At 27.6% G+C, this 15338-nt stretch overlaps 1 protein-coding gene across 2 annotated transcripts in view; it reads left to right on the forward strand.

Moving 5' to 3' along the window:
- Positions 1–32: 32 nt before the first annotated feature.
- The window catches only part of LOC107440567 (DNA excision repair protein ERCC-6), a 39467-nt gene continuing 24161 nt past the window's right edge, over positions 33–15338 (forward strand). Inside the window, exons 1-7 of one of the 2 annotated variants that reach the window (XM_043049087.2) lie at positions 33–813; positions 3385–3499; positions 5531–5633; positions 7589–8212; positions 9642–9786; positions 12975–13109; positions 13995–14147. In XM_043049087.2, the coding sequence (XP_042905021.1) occupies positions 239–813; positions 3385–3499; positions 5531–5633; positions 7589–8212; positions 9642–9786; positions 12975–13109; positions 13995–14147 (1850 nt within the window). In that variant the 5' untranslated portion in view covers positions 33–238. The remainder of the gene's footprint in view (positions 814–3384; positions 3500–5530; positions 5634–7588; positions 8213–9641; positions 9787–12974; positions 13110–13994; positions 14148–15338) is intronic. The other variant, XM_043049088.2, reaches the window with a different exon arrangement.

The following is a 15338-nucleotide window of genomic DNA, read 5'->3' on the forward strand; positions in this document are numbered from 1 at the left end:
CCACAGACGTACAAAAATAGGCAGCTAAAATCGATTTCTAAACACTGTTTATATAACCGGATGCGGTTTAACAATAACAAGTAACAGCAAGTTATAAATAAAGTGTTTTAAAAGAAGCTAGCCTCTTAACTTTAAATTCTTTTTTCAGTTATTTACTTCATAGATCCAAGCATTGTTTTTCGATAATCTAACTTTTCTTCTGAATAGAATTGTTTGTTGTGTTCAATATTCAAACAACATGGAAAGTGCACAAAATGTAGATGATTATTCTTCGATGTTGTTACCTATTACAGAAAACGAGCAAATGATAGATTGTGATTATGATGATTCTGAAGGTGAAAATTCAATAAAAGTACCCTTAATTGATCAGTTAAAAATGTGTAATGACGTAATTACAGATACTGATGAATGCTGTGAAACAAAACTAAATAATGAAAGTGCTCATATAGAGTCAGAAAACGATTCACCTTCTGCTATGGAACTTTCTAAAAATGATTATGGACAAGTGGTGAGCATACCCTCTTCTTCTAAAAGTTCCATAGGCATCATTTCTACAAACAACATTTCAAATGAAGATATCTTTAGTACACCATCTTCCTCTAAAAGTTTCCTTGCATACAGAGATACTATATCTTCTGTACCCGAATCACAGCAAAATAAGGAATTACAGGATTTGGGTGTTAATGTATATGATCAATCAGAGTTAGAAAGTGAGATTATGAATCAAGTTGATAAAGCATTCAAGTCTCAGGAGGAGAAAAGGAGGGTATGTGATGTGAAAAAAGATCTACAATCAGTTCAGGATGATATCAAGTATGTTTTTTCTTCTTTTACTTTGATTTATTAACAAAAGCAGTGTTTTCATCATAGAAAAAAAATGGGTGAGAATTTCTCACCCTTTCTCAGAAACAGGGTGAGATTTCAAAAAGTTAAGTGAGATTTCTAAAAACTAAAAAAACATAAAAACTCTTGGGAAAAAAATTATTTTTTTAATTATAACACATTGTTAACATCTTCTATTTTTTAAAGCATTGGATATTTTTGCTGCATCATCATAGAATATTTTGCCTTTACAAGGTATTTTTCATTAGTGCATTAAAAATTTGAACGTCTTACACGAAGAAACCTTACGGTAAACACGTGGTTGCAGAGAAATGTGTTATGAAAGGGGTTGTGTTCTGTTGTTGGAAAAGGTTCTGAACAATACTGGTAAATAGGGAAGCTAGATAACGAGGCAGATGTTGAAAATAATGAAAGATCAAGGAAGAAAAGTGAAACGGATTTTATTCTAAATGGCGTAATTCGAAGCCTTTTCCAAAATGCTAGAAATTCGCAAATTTTGAAATTAATTTATAGAATGCGCGAATTTCTCGCGGTAATTATTTTTTAATGCGAGAACTGAAAAAAAATATGTGAGATTCTCGCTTTCTCGCGCTGTAGTGAAAACACTGAAAAGAAATCAGGTCTGTGAGGGATATTTCTGTATCAGTATCTACTACACTTCGCCTTATGTTAAAAAATAATGTTATTTTCTCAGTGGTGTTTCCATTTTATGATCTATGCCAACTACAATTATCAAGGCACAAAATTAATTTTAAACTGGAAAAATTAAAAAAAAATTAATTTAATATGTAGATGGGTGTTTTTTTTTAAAAAAAAAGTATTTGCAAGTTTAAAATCTACTTGGTACCTTGGCAATTGTAGTTGACACGATAGATCTCAATACGGAAATATTCGCCTGAGTGGCTATGAGTTATACCTTTCAACTTGGTCTATGTTGTTTTTGTTAGTTTCTTGCAGAACTGCTACCACAGGAATGTCACAGAAATTTGACGATTATTCTGTTGTAGATACTGATATAGAAATCTCCCTGATCTGTTAAAATATCCTTCAAGAATATTAAAATTTTTGCCAAAACTGCACTTGGCAAACCATGTGGATTTATATGTTGCTGACTGAAATTGACATTAATTATAGTCTGTTTTGCTATTTTTTATTGAAAAAGGATGTTTGTTTTTACGTTTATATACCTTAGAGACCTATTATCCCGAAAAATCTATTTTCCGGACCTCTTGAAGTCCGTCGATTCCTGATATGGGACTTTCGACTGTACATTATTTAAGAGTCAATTGCAGCAAACTCTTAACAGTGTTTGATCAGAATAACTATGTTATTTGAAAATGTGAAATCGATGTGTGGTTTGTACTAGTTTATAAGTTTAGTGTTTGATTTATTAACTTAATTTTATACTGTTATTTTAACAGCTCTTTATGTAATTACAAAATTCGATTCTACTTTATGCCTTAATTTAACATTGGAAAACCATCTTTAACATTTCGAAAAAAATCTTTAACTTATTTTTTTTCAATTGTTTTTTAATTTTCCCTTATTTAAAATAGATAAATTGCTTTGAAATCAATTCTATTTAAAATTGACTGCAATTATAAACTGCTTAAAAAATTGTTTTGAAGTTTCATTTTGAAGTTTCTTCTATTTCTTCCACTTGGGTTGAAAGAAACTTATTTTTTCTGTATAATTTCTTTTCTATATTTTTTCCCGCATTTTTTTCCCCACAGTAGAGGAAACATACCTTTCCTAAATTTAATTATCTCTTATGTTCATATATAACCATTGAATAAAAACTAATATTATACTTGAAAAGTTAGTTTTCTTAATGTAATATTGTGATCAGTCTCAAAGATTAGATAGTAGAACCATAAACGGGCATTTTTATTCACTTTTAAGTATTGTGGTTGCAGAGGGTGATAAATTAAATTGACAGAGCTCAGAAGCTTGGTTCTACTGAGAAGATCCGAATGAAACTTTAAATATACTTTTTGTAGACCATTGGTTTTGTTTTCATCATGAAAAATAGTTTTAAATTTTGCCAACAAATGGTATATTGCTATAACATTTATAAATAATGCATTAACTAAGCATACAGATAAGAATATTAGCTATTTTTTTATTCTTGAAAAGTTATCTTTTAATTTCGCTGTTATCCGAATCAAAGTTCAAATTCTATATGAAGAGGAGGTCACAGTATTTTTTTCACTTGATACCTCAACCTCCTCTTCATATAGAATTGGAAGTTTCATTCGTATTCCTTCAATAGGACCAGAATATTTGATTATATTTTATCTTCTCTCCATACCTCTTAGGGCAGTAATTTTAAAACAGAATAAAGATATATGATTCTCCTGCTTGATTTAATAATAAGCTTATTGATTTAATGATAAGCTTATCTGTATTTTCTGCTTTCTAATATGTTTGAAATACTTTAAAAAAATGGTTTGATTCTTTGAATAAGTGATACAAAACTTTATCATACCACTATTTTTAGTTGTTCAAATTTGCTCTTATGTATCTATAATTTAATGACAGGTCAGTTAAACAACGGCTAGTACATATTGAGAAAGCACTGTCTTTAGCTCCTAATGTGTTGACATCTGCAGCAAAACGAGAGTTAGCTGCTATCAAAAAGGAAAAGGAAAACAAGGTATGCATTATTTAACATTTGAATGTTTGATAGTAGAGTTTCTTTAATTCCTCATTACATTATTATTTTCTCAGGGGCAGATTTTATACACTTAAAAGATTAAAAACACTCTTTTTAGCTGAAAAGAGCATTTATATCTTTAGCTATAAAAACTTGAAAAGAATAAAATAATTAAAAGATATCTTATTGAGCTATATTCATTATTGCGTATCAATTGTGTACAACTGTGATTGGATACTGGAATGGCCATTTATGTAATTTGCTTAATTCAGATCTTGTTCTAGAGTTGATAGATCAAAACCAAAATTACCAAGTTTGAAGTCAATTATTTTACTGTTGAATTAGAATAGTTTGCATTCCCTTCAATCAGAAGAGAGATTCTACTTATTTCATGTGACCTTATAAAGAATTATGTTTACATTGAAACCTTATTTATTAAGAAACTGAATAATAATTTGAAATACTTGTTTCATTTTATTCATTGAAATATGTTCTATTAAATCTAGTTGCTAAATTTTATCCTTTAAAGCATTTTAAGTCCTTAAAACTTCTTCAAATCTGTTCAAAATTTTTGATAAAAGTTTGTAAGATTCTAATTAGTTTCTTAATGAAATATAGATAAAAAGAGGAGTATGTTTGTAGCTATATTTTTTGGGAACATGAAAAGTAATGTGTTATGATTTTCTTCTTTATTTTCAGCTGTCACTTCGGGTTTTTAACAGTTTAATATCACTACCCTCTTCTTTTTTCTTTTAATAACCCTCAATTTATACAAAATATTATAATGGTCAAGGTTGGGGTTTCGGACTGGACACATGGATTTCACTGTCTTAAATTGTGTTAAACTGACTAAAAATGTCCTGAACTGTCTTAAAGTGTCCAAAACTTGAACATTGGTAAAAATTCTATAGGTGTTACACATAATAATTACATATATTAATAAATATTTGATACTTTTTATACAATTAGCTTTAACTTATTAAAGGAAAATAATATAACAAGAAAAGATTAATAACTTTCGAAGCTCCACAATTCATTGAACAAAAGAAGTGAATATATTATCCTTTAAATATGCTTTTAATGCTGATAAATCATGTTTTTGCATAAGGATAAATAATGCTGTATTGAAAATAATAAACTTTCTTAATGAAACAAAAACTTGAATTCATTTTGTTTCTTGTTTAAAAATTAACCTTATATTTTTTGCAATGTTTTTTTAAAATTGTGACATANATTTTCTTCACTGTTTGGAAGCCAGTGTAATAATAAAAAATTATAAAAAACAATAAAAATTAGAAAACATTAACAAAAAATTTAAAAAATGCTTTAAAATGCAAAATATGCCCCAAAATTTAAAGAAAATGCCCTATAAATCTAAAAAAATGCTCTAAAAGACAAAAAATGTCCAAAAATGCAAAAAATTTAAAAAAATGCAAATGTCATCAAAATCCGGGCCTTAATAATTACATATATTAATAAATATTTGATAATTTTTATACAATTAGCTTTAACTTACTAAAGGAAAATAATATAACAAGAAAAGATTTATAATTTTCGAAGCTCCACAATTCATTGAGCAATAAAATGAATACACTATCCCTTAAATATGAATATATTTGCTTTTAATACTGATATAATATGTTTCCGCATAAAGATAAATAATGCAATATTAAAAATAATAATAAACTTTTTTATTAAAAAAAAATAGTCTTCATTTTGTTTCTTGTTCAAAAATTAACATTTTATTTTTAACAATATTTTTTTTAAAATTATGACATAATTTGAGTAAAAGAGTTTTAAATGGTTTTGGGCAAAACGGATTAAACTTTGGTTAAAACCATGGATTAATCCATTCTGTCCTAACCTTTGCCAACTCTAATTATGGTACATATGATTTTGTCTATTATAATAGTTGTTGGTTTAAATTAAATTCTATGTAATCACATTGACGGGTTTTTCCTTTGAAATAAACTAAAGTATATTTTAATATTTAAAGTTATGTAAAATAATCATGCTTTTCTTTAACTCTAGCTCAAGCACTTGAAAAAACTGGAAGCAAAGCATCGAGCATTGCAAGCCTGTGTAACTGGGGATGTTGATGAAGTTAATTCTGCTTTGCAGTCTAATCTTGAGGGTAAGACAATATTAGTTATTGTTTTGCTTTATATGTGGTTGTTATGTTTTTGTTCTAAAGTTAATTTTCTAACTATGTTAAAAAATCATAAGGGCTGTTTTGGGTTTTCAACTTAACATTAAATTTTGTTTTGATGCACAGAAACTATAAGATTTAAAAACTTGAAATTACTAAGGTGTGTAGAAAAGTTCAAGGATTACAATGCAATTAAAAGAAATTAGCATTCCTTAATTTGTTCGAGAATTATTAATTGCTGAACTCTTGTTGGAAAAAACACCCTATGAGCTAGCTCTACATGCCGCAGAAATGTTTTGCATTACATTTTACTTTGCTACTTAAAATCTATAAGACTTACAAACTTGAAATTCCGAAGTTGTATAGAAAAATTTACAAAAAGTTTGATAGAATAAAAAAATTATGATTTGATTATTAATTTCAAGAAATATTAACTTTTAAACTTGAAGATTAAAACAAACAACATCAGAGTTAAAATTCGGTTTGCTGATAGAATCATTTTGCATTTTAATGAGAGTTTTTTTTTTTTTTCGAAATTCTTAATTGTTTTAAAGTTATTACAACTTTGAGTACTTACTCATAATTTTGTTTAAGCTTTTTTTCTTTAAATATTTTTTTCTATTCATTGTTCTAGAAATTTTATTCTCTCCCCCCCCACAAGATCTTTATTTTATAAGCTGGAGTAGATGTCAATCAAAAGTAGCAGGCTTAAGAGAGTACATGGATATAAATTTTAATGTTTATTGTGAAAATCTGTGAAAAAAAGACTTAATAAATAGCGATAAACACTGTTCCCTGATTGAATTGTTATAAGTCTCTTCAATAAGAAAAATTACTTCTCCTTTAATTCTTCTTATTGAATCTCAGAATCTGTATTAGTTAGAGTAATTTTTTTCAAGTACAGATATCAAGTCAGATGGTCTATTTCGTTTCAATTAACATAAATTCTGCACTAATTGTATATTTTGAACTGAAAATATTCCGCGTTTTTGTGGAAAAAAGTATCATTTAAGAAGAAACAAACAATTATGAATACGAATCAATTGTAGAGGTTGGGGAGCAGGGAGCCATGCTTTCTAGTCTATATAAATAGTATATGACGACACTTAATGCCTATTTTACAATATCATTCAGCACATATTTTTGGATTTATATAAAAGTAAAAATTTTGTGCTAATTATTGATGATAAGATTTCTAAATTGTTTTAGTGATAAATAGTTCTTGTATTTCATTTCTGTTAACAATCTAAAAAAAATTCATTGGAATTACCCCCCCCCCCTCTTTTTTTTTAATGAGCTTGTGGTTTACAACTTATAAGATGCCAGTGCAGTTATTAGTTTGGCTAAATTTTTAAAAATATTTAATTAAAATACACAGTTTTCAATACTTCTAATAAATAGTTACTTTCAAAGTAACTTTTTAATGATAGTTACTTTTTTTCCCTATGGCATTATATATCCATTTAATGTTAATTTGAATTCCTATGTTGAAGAGTTTCTTCTCAAAACCTTATGTCCAATTTTTTTAACCCATTTTTTATTAACGCTCTGATGGATATTTTTCATTAATTTTATTTTTCTGCTATTGTCAAGGGTTCTTAAAACACCCCAAAATTAATAGTAATGCAATTGGAGTAAACACTTTATGTTGAGAAATTTTTAAACTATTAAATTTTTTTTAACTTAAAGCGGTTATTGACTTAACGGTTAATGGTTATTATCTTTACTATTTACATTTGAGTTGTGATATTGAGGTTTGAGTGCACATTTATCTTCTTAGGATATATTTTTATTAGATTATTCCTAATTTATTATTTTTTTAATTATTGTAGACTGGAGGTTTTGGGGTACAAGATGATATTCATATTATCTCGTTGTTAATTGTATGCATTTTACAATATGTTTTTTTTTTAATTATATTTACTATTATTATTTTTTAGGAGAAGAAATGGATGAAGAGACTTTATATCATTTACAGAAAGTATTTTCTGTCAAGGAAACAACAGAAGAACAACTAATTCGTACTGGAGAAATGACACCATTTGGCACAATGTTGCCAACTGGGTCTGCTGCTTCTAGCCAAAGAAATGAGCCGTCACGACCCAGTATTTTTCTCCCTGAAAATGAGCTTACTGATTTTGATAAGTTTTTACTCACAGAGGCTGAAAGTCACCAGATCAAAAAAATGTCAAAACTGCCTCCTAAAAGTGTGACTCAGTCCTCTTCAAAATCACCTAGGCCGTCCTTGAGTGAGCCACCCGGTTCATTTTTGTCAGATGATTCTTCTGGTTTAAAAACGCTCACTGATTTGAAAGCTGTCAGCAAACGTAAAAAGAAGCCTAAAGTAAAGCTAGGCTCGAAGCATGCAACTGGTTATGTTAAGAAAGTTTGCCATTCTCGCAGCCTAGTGAAAAACTATAAGAGTGACTCAGAATTGAGTGATTTTGCAGCGGAGGAGCGTGACAATGAGATTGTAGACGATGCTGCCAATTACTCAAGTGATGACGTGTATATACCTGGCGGTAAAAATGAAGATGACTCTGACTCATCGGATGATAAAAAGTGTAAATAATTGGTGTTTTTGTTATTTTTAGCAAAGTCAAAAAGAATAACCCATTTTAAGACAGTGGTAATTTTATAATTTAGGTTTTGTTGTTTGAATGTATGGTTCATTTTAACTAACAATATTTTGACATTAGCACTAATCATTTAATAAAAATAATGATATATAATTAGATCGTATAGTTATCTGAACGACTACTTACTAAAGTAAAAATTTTGCTGTGAGTAAATTAAACAAAATTTAAAAATATAACTTAATATTCAAGTATATTGTGTTGTGATATAACATTGGAAAATAATTGTTTAATTTCTTGCGTTTAACATCAATTACCATTCTCTGACGTGCTCATGCAGACTTGCCTTGTGCCCCAAAATCAAATAACAATATTAATCGATTCGGTTCTGCTGTAATTTGGATTAGAATTATTTTTCATTTAGATTATTACACGCAATCTAATAAAATAATTCATTATTGAGAGGAATTATAAACAATCCTTCAGGCTTATGGTACCGTACTGCACGTGCATTATCGTTTACTCATAGCTAAGGAAATGTTGTGGAACATAGTCAATAATGAAAGACAAATTAGTATTTTAAATAAAAATGTATTAAAACAAAACTCTTGACTACTTTGAAACTATATACATAAACAAATCCTACTTAATTCAATGATTTGAACACATTAGACATTCACAATTCGGTGCTTAAGTAAAAAGACAATTTTTATAGTTAGACAAAATATTTTAGGAAAACACTTAGTATTTAAACAAATTTTTCTAGATTTAGAAAGGGAAAATTTGCTAACATGCGACCCAGCCACTAGCCAATGTTATGAAACAGATTAAAAATATTAAAAGAAATTAAAATACTTATTTGCAAATCAAATATTGGTCTGTGATATCTTGATTTTTTTTTTAAATTTAATGTGCTGAAAATTAATATATAACAGTAAGTGCACTTACCTCCATATTCATTAATTAAGATATATCCTTAAGATTTATGAGGTGATCTGTTGACACGGTCAGAAAACGAAAATACTGAAGAAGATTGTTTTCTTTACATAAATGTGGGTAACAGTAAAGGTTAGTGTGGGGTCAATAAGAGAGGTGGATACTGAGGAGCCATTTTATCCTTCATTAATGGTTCGTCCATTTGATCCTTTCTCATTAATTTTATTTGTATTTATGGAGACAGAATTTATAAATTTGTTTATTTATCAGATCAAGTTAATGACCAATTTATAAATGTATATATATATATATTAATGGAATAATGTTAAGAATTTCTTTATTATTATGTGTGAAATTTGTCAGATAATTCTCAATCCTTATGTATGTAATTATAGGTTCTGCTTTATATTCAGATTTATCATAAAACTTTTAAAAAATCAAATTTATAATATAATTGATGAAAAAACTTTTCTTAATCTAGTTAACAAGAAATCCAAAGGTAAAAGAAAATCTGCCTCTCTTAAAAAAGAGACAAACAGCTCTGAATCTGATTCTACACCAACTCCTAAAAAAGCAAAGAAATTTATAGATGATGGAGATAATGCAGCATATATCAAACGAATCAAGTAAGTAAATATTTCATCTTCTATTAGATTTAAAAATTATTTCTTTGAATTCATTAGAAAAAGTAAATAAATCCCCTGACACTCTTTTTAACTTATGGAGAGTTGTAAATGCCGATTCCCTATTTATAAGTCACTAAGTAATGTTTTAAATAATTTTTTCATTAAAATGTATTTTATGAAACTTGATTCCCAAATGTCAATTTTTAAGGCATTATTATGGTAGTTTAAAGTTATAAAGACTGTAAAGTTTTAGAATACTTCTTGCTTAGATAAAATTTGATAATTGATTAACTAATTTTAAATTAAAATTTATGAAACTTGATTCCCGAATATCAATTTTTAAGGCTTTATTATAGTAGTTTAAAGTTATAAAGGCTGTAGTAAAGTTTTAGGGTACTTCTTACTTTGATAAAATTTGATAATTGATTAACTAATTTAAAATTAAAATTTATGAAACTTGATTCCCAAATGTCAATTTTTAAGGCTTTATTATAGTAGTTTAAACTTATAATGTACAGTAGTATAGTAATTTAAAGTTATAAAGACTTTAGTAAAGTTTTTGGGTATTTCTTGCTGTGATAAAATTTGATAATTGATTAACTAATTTAAAATTAAAATTTATGAAACTTGATTCCCAAATGTCAATTTTTAAGGCTTTATTATAATAGTTTAAACTTAGAATGTACAGTAGTATAGTAGTTTAAAGTTATAATGACTTTAACAAAATTTTAAGGTTCTTTTTGCTTTGATAAAATTTGGTAATTGATTAACAAATTTAAAATTAAAATTTAGGAATTAAGTTCTATGAAATACATTTTAATGTATGAATTGAAGGAAAATCTTTTCTAAAGTATTAATTCGAAATCACATAACAGTATTTATAACAGAATTATGCAGCTATAAATAACGTAACAGTATTTATTAACAGAAATGGAATGTTAATGTATGTTCTCAGTAGTTTTAATTTGCTAAACCAGACAGCGTCTCAAGTAATAATTGTCTCTTATGTGAAATGAAGAAAAATATAATTTTTAGGTTTATTTTTTTATTGTTAATTTTTCTTTTTACTAAATGTTAAGTATCGATGTAATCATTTATATAATAATAAATTAGTGCACAATTTTGTGTCAACACATTGTTATTTATTATCTTAAACTGTCTGGAATTTATTATTAACTGATTGCGTGTGCCATTCCATGATTTTTGCCTGTTTAAGAGATATCGGCATGCTTAATAAAGTTATACAGGGTATCTGTGCACCTGGAAAGTCATGAAAAATCATGGAAAGTCAAGAATTTTGGAATTGAATAAAATTTGTCACAAAATGTCATGATTTTTAAAAAAAATCATGGAAAGTCAAGGATTTTGGGTCACCGAAAATAGAATTTACCCTCCCCCTCCAATTTCATGATGTTCCGAATATCTGAATTTGTAACAAAATCCCAACTCACAGTCATATTTATTAAAATATAATTTTTTTTATCATGTTCTTTAAAAATTATGGTGTTCTTTCAAAAAATGAAAGAAAAAACATCATTTCTTGAGCGAATTATCTTTTGAACTTCTGTGATTTCAGAATTTTTATTGTTATTTATTTATCAATTTAAAATTCTATCTGAAGCAAGCCAGTTATTGGCAAATTTTTTTAATTCTGAAATGAGAGCAGAAAGTCCGGAGAGTTTCTTTCCTTTCTGATGAATTAGGCAAGTATCTTTCGAATATAATTCTGCAGGAAAAAAAGAAGAAGAAAAAAAGTATGCTTTTTTTTTTTCTCAGCTATTTTATTGCTTCAACTCTTTCTTTTCTCTGTTTTTTAAATTTAAAATCTATAAATATGAAGATGCAGAGTATAACAGTTTTGGTTATACCTATCATTTCAATTAATGTTATTATAATGCCTTATTAATTTTATTGTTGTGTTTTTGTGGAGAAAATAGTAACTTTGGTAAGTCATGAAAAATTCTTGGAATTAGTCATGGAAAGTCATGAATTTGACACAGCTCCAACACTTAGAAATCTGGTCCAACACAGCTTTTTTTTTCCAAAATGTCTCTAAATCTAATGGAATTGCATTAACGTTATTTAAGAAAAAATAATAATGTAACTTGGCTTCATGAGATCTATAAACTGGTAAAATATTAACTGCATGTTTTTTTTCCTTTTTTTTTATATCCTATATGCATTTCTTTAGATATCTTCCCCTTCCAGAAATTTTGTGAAACCCTGTATAGATAGTGCAATACCTAATATAAAGTTATTATAATTTCCTAAAATTTATTGCATTTACATCATGATCAATATTTTGTATTTCAGAGAGTTTGAAAATTCTGAATTGATTAGNATGTTCTTTAAAAATTATGGTGTTCTTTCAAAAAATGAAAGAAAAAACATCATTTCTTGAGCGAATTATCTTTTGAACTTCTGTGATTTCAGAATTTTTATTGTTATTTATTTATCAATTTAAAATTCTATCTGAAGCAAGCCAGTTATTGGCAAATTTTTTTAAATTCTGAAATGAGAGCAGAAAGTCAGGAGAGTTTCTTTCCTTTCTAATGAATTAGAAAAGTATCTTTCAAATATAATTCTGCAGAAAAAAAGAAGAAAAAATATATGGGTTTTTTTTTTCCTCAGCTATTTTATTGCTTCAACTCTTTCTTTATTCTGTTTTTTAAATTTAAAATCTATAAATATGAAGATGCAGAGTATAACAGTTTTGGTTATACCTATATTTTCAATTAATGTTATTATAATGCCTAATTAATGTTATTGTTGTGTTTTTGTGGAGAAAATAGTAACTTTGGTAAGTCATGAAAAATTCTTGGAATTAGTCATGGAAAGTCATGAATTTAAAAATCTGAAATGTTGCAGATACCCTGGTTATAACAAAATCCAACACAGCTTTTTTTTCTTCCAAAATGTCTCTAAATTTAATGGAATTCCATTAACGTTATTTAAGAAAAAATAATAATGTAACTTGGCTTCATGAGATCTATAACCAATAAGCTGGTAAAATATTAACTGCATGTTTTTTTTCCTTTTTTTTAAATCCTATATGCATTTCTTTAGATATCTGCCCCTTCCAAAAATTTTGTGAAACCCTGTATAGATAGTGCAATACCTAATATAAAGTTATTATAGTTTCCTAAAATTTATTGCATTTACATCATAATCTATATTTTGTATTTCAGAGAGTTTGAAAATTCGGAATTGATTAGAAAACATAAGAGGATAATGGAAGATGACGATATGGACTCAGATGAGGATATTACTGAATTTGATGAAGACTATAAAATTCCAAATAAAATATGGAACAAACTCTATAAGTAACTAATAGTTTATGTAATTTACATAAAAATCTAAAGTCCTTTTTTCCCTCACATATATGTTTGCCAATGAGAATTTTTTAAGACCATAATAAACATACCTGCCAAGTCTCTTGTTCTTTAACACAGACTCCTGTATTTCATGACTATCTCCTGTTTACCCATATATTCTAAAATTTCTCCGTATTTGTTAAAGAAATTTAAAAAAATATTTTTTTCGCGATAAAATATCTACTGATGGCAAAAATACTTCTCTTATTCCTCAACAGATGGTGCTATTGCCTGTACTGCAGTATGTTGAGTGTTAATAGTTTAAGCCGTGATGGCTCAGATTATAGATCGTTCACCTTCCAATGAGATGAATTGGGTACGAATCCGAGCCATGGCAGGTCGATACGAATTCTGCATCAGACTTGCTCTGACCACAGTGCTGATGTGAAATATCCTTAGTGGTAGAGGCATCATGGGAGTCCCCTTTTGTCAGGCTAACTGAGGGAGGTTTTCCTCTCCATGTAATGCAAATGTGGTTTAGTTCCACCGAAAGAGTTCTCCAGGAAGGCAAATTTTTCCCAATACTTGATCCAGGAGTTTTCTTGTCTTCTGGATTGGGTTCAAAAAAGCTACTAAGTTGAACATTAGTAATCATAAACCCAAAAAATTGAGCCGGCTGTTCGACGGTTATAAAATAAAATAGTTTAAGTAATTATAAATAATGGTTCAAAAATATCTTCTTTAGATTAAGATTTATGTACATATTTTTGTACTTCGCTATATGTAATTGCTTATATTTTTTCCAATTTTGAATTTCTCTTTTTGACTTACATGATTATGTATAATGTATCAAATTCCTAAAGAACATTTAAGTCTCACTTGTTTTCTCCACAGGTACCAACAAACTGCTGTACGTTGGCTCTGGGAACTCCATCAGCAGAACTGTGGAGGCATCATTGGTGACGAAATGGGGCTTGGAAAAACTATTCAAATGATAACATTTTTAGTTGGACTTAGTTTCAGCAAACTGCGTACTCACGGTGACATGTAAGATTATTTTGATTTATTAGTTTTAATCATTTATTTCAGAGAGAAAAGGCATTTTTAGATTAATATGTCGGTTTATTATTGTCAGCTGTCCGGTCTCCTCCTTGTTAAATTTATCTTTAAAAATTTGTTTGTAAGCCACTGCTTTGATTTCATAACCATATTATAGCAATATTTCACCTAATATCGACTCATCGCTTGTCATACTGGTACTTTTCCTAAGTACAAAATGTAGAGAAAACATGGAAATAAAAAAGAGAAGAAAATTAAAAAAAGGAACTTTTTGATAAAAATTCGGAGCAAAAATAAGGATATAATCTCTTCATCAGCTCACACAATTATATCCACAAAAACTAGTGCTTTCTAATATTGCATCAATATAGCCAAAGTAAAATATATAAATACAATGGTGTGAGGAGCATTAAAATTTTTTTTGAAACAAAATAGAATAGAACACATTAAATTATAAATATCGCATAAAAAAAAAAAACAGAAAATAAAATGAGGAAGAGATTATATCTTTATTTTTTTCCGAATTTTTATTAAAATGTTCTTTTTTTAAATAATTTTTTTCTCATTTTTCTGTAATTTTTTCCATGTTTTCTCTACATTTAGAACTCATTTTCTTAATTTTTTTCCTTTTTGTATTTACCGTATTTTTCGGCGAAAGCGCCGCACCTCGATAAAAATGAAAATTTTCAAAAAAAAGTTATAACAAGCGCCGCAATGGTGCTAAGCCGCGCATATCAGCATCCGTTTAGAAGAGACCTTTAAATTACCATTTAGAGTATCTGTATAATAAAAAATTAAATTTTTTTATGCATTTCATAAAGTAAAGTTTTAATTTCTAAATTATAATAAAAAATTTCTTTTTCAGCAAAAAAAAGCAACAAAAAAAGTTTTCTCTTTCAGCAAAAAGAAAAGAAAACAACAAAACTATATAAAATAAAGTTGTTCTTACCAGTTGGCACCGCGCCAAAAAACGGAAGAACAGCAAAAAATATTTATATGTTCAGTAGCTGAATTAAGGCTGAACTGATTACAGAAATCCGTAAAACAATGTAATAAGAAAAATAAAATAAAAATTTATTAAAAGAAAGATTTTAAAATTTATTACCGTTAACAATTTGAGGAAAAACTAATACATAATAACGAAACAGCTAATAATAACGAAATAACTAATAATAACAA

This window comes from Parasteatoda tepidariorum, chromosome 9, assembly GCF_043381705.1.
Source record: "Parasteatoda tepidariorum isolate YZ-2023 chromosome 9, CAS_Ptep_4.0, whole genome shotgun sequence".
Classification (NCBI taxonomy): Eukaryota; Metazoa; Arthropoda; class Arachnida; order Araneae; family Theridiidae; genus Parasteatoda; species Parasteatoda tepidariorum.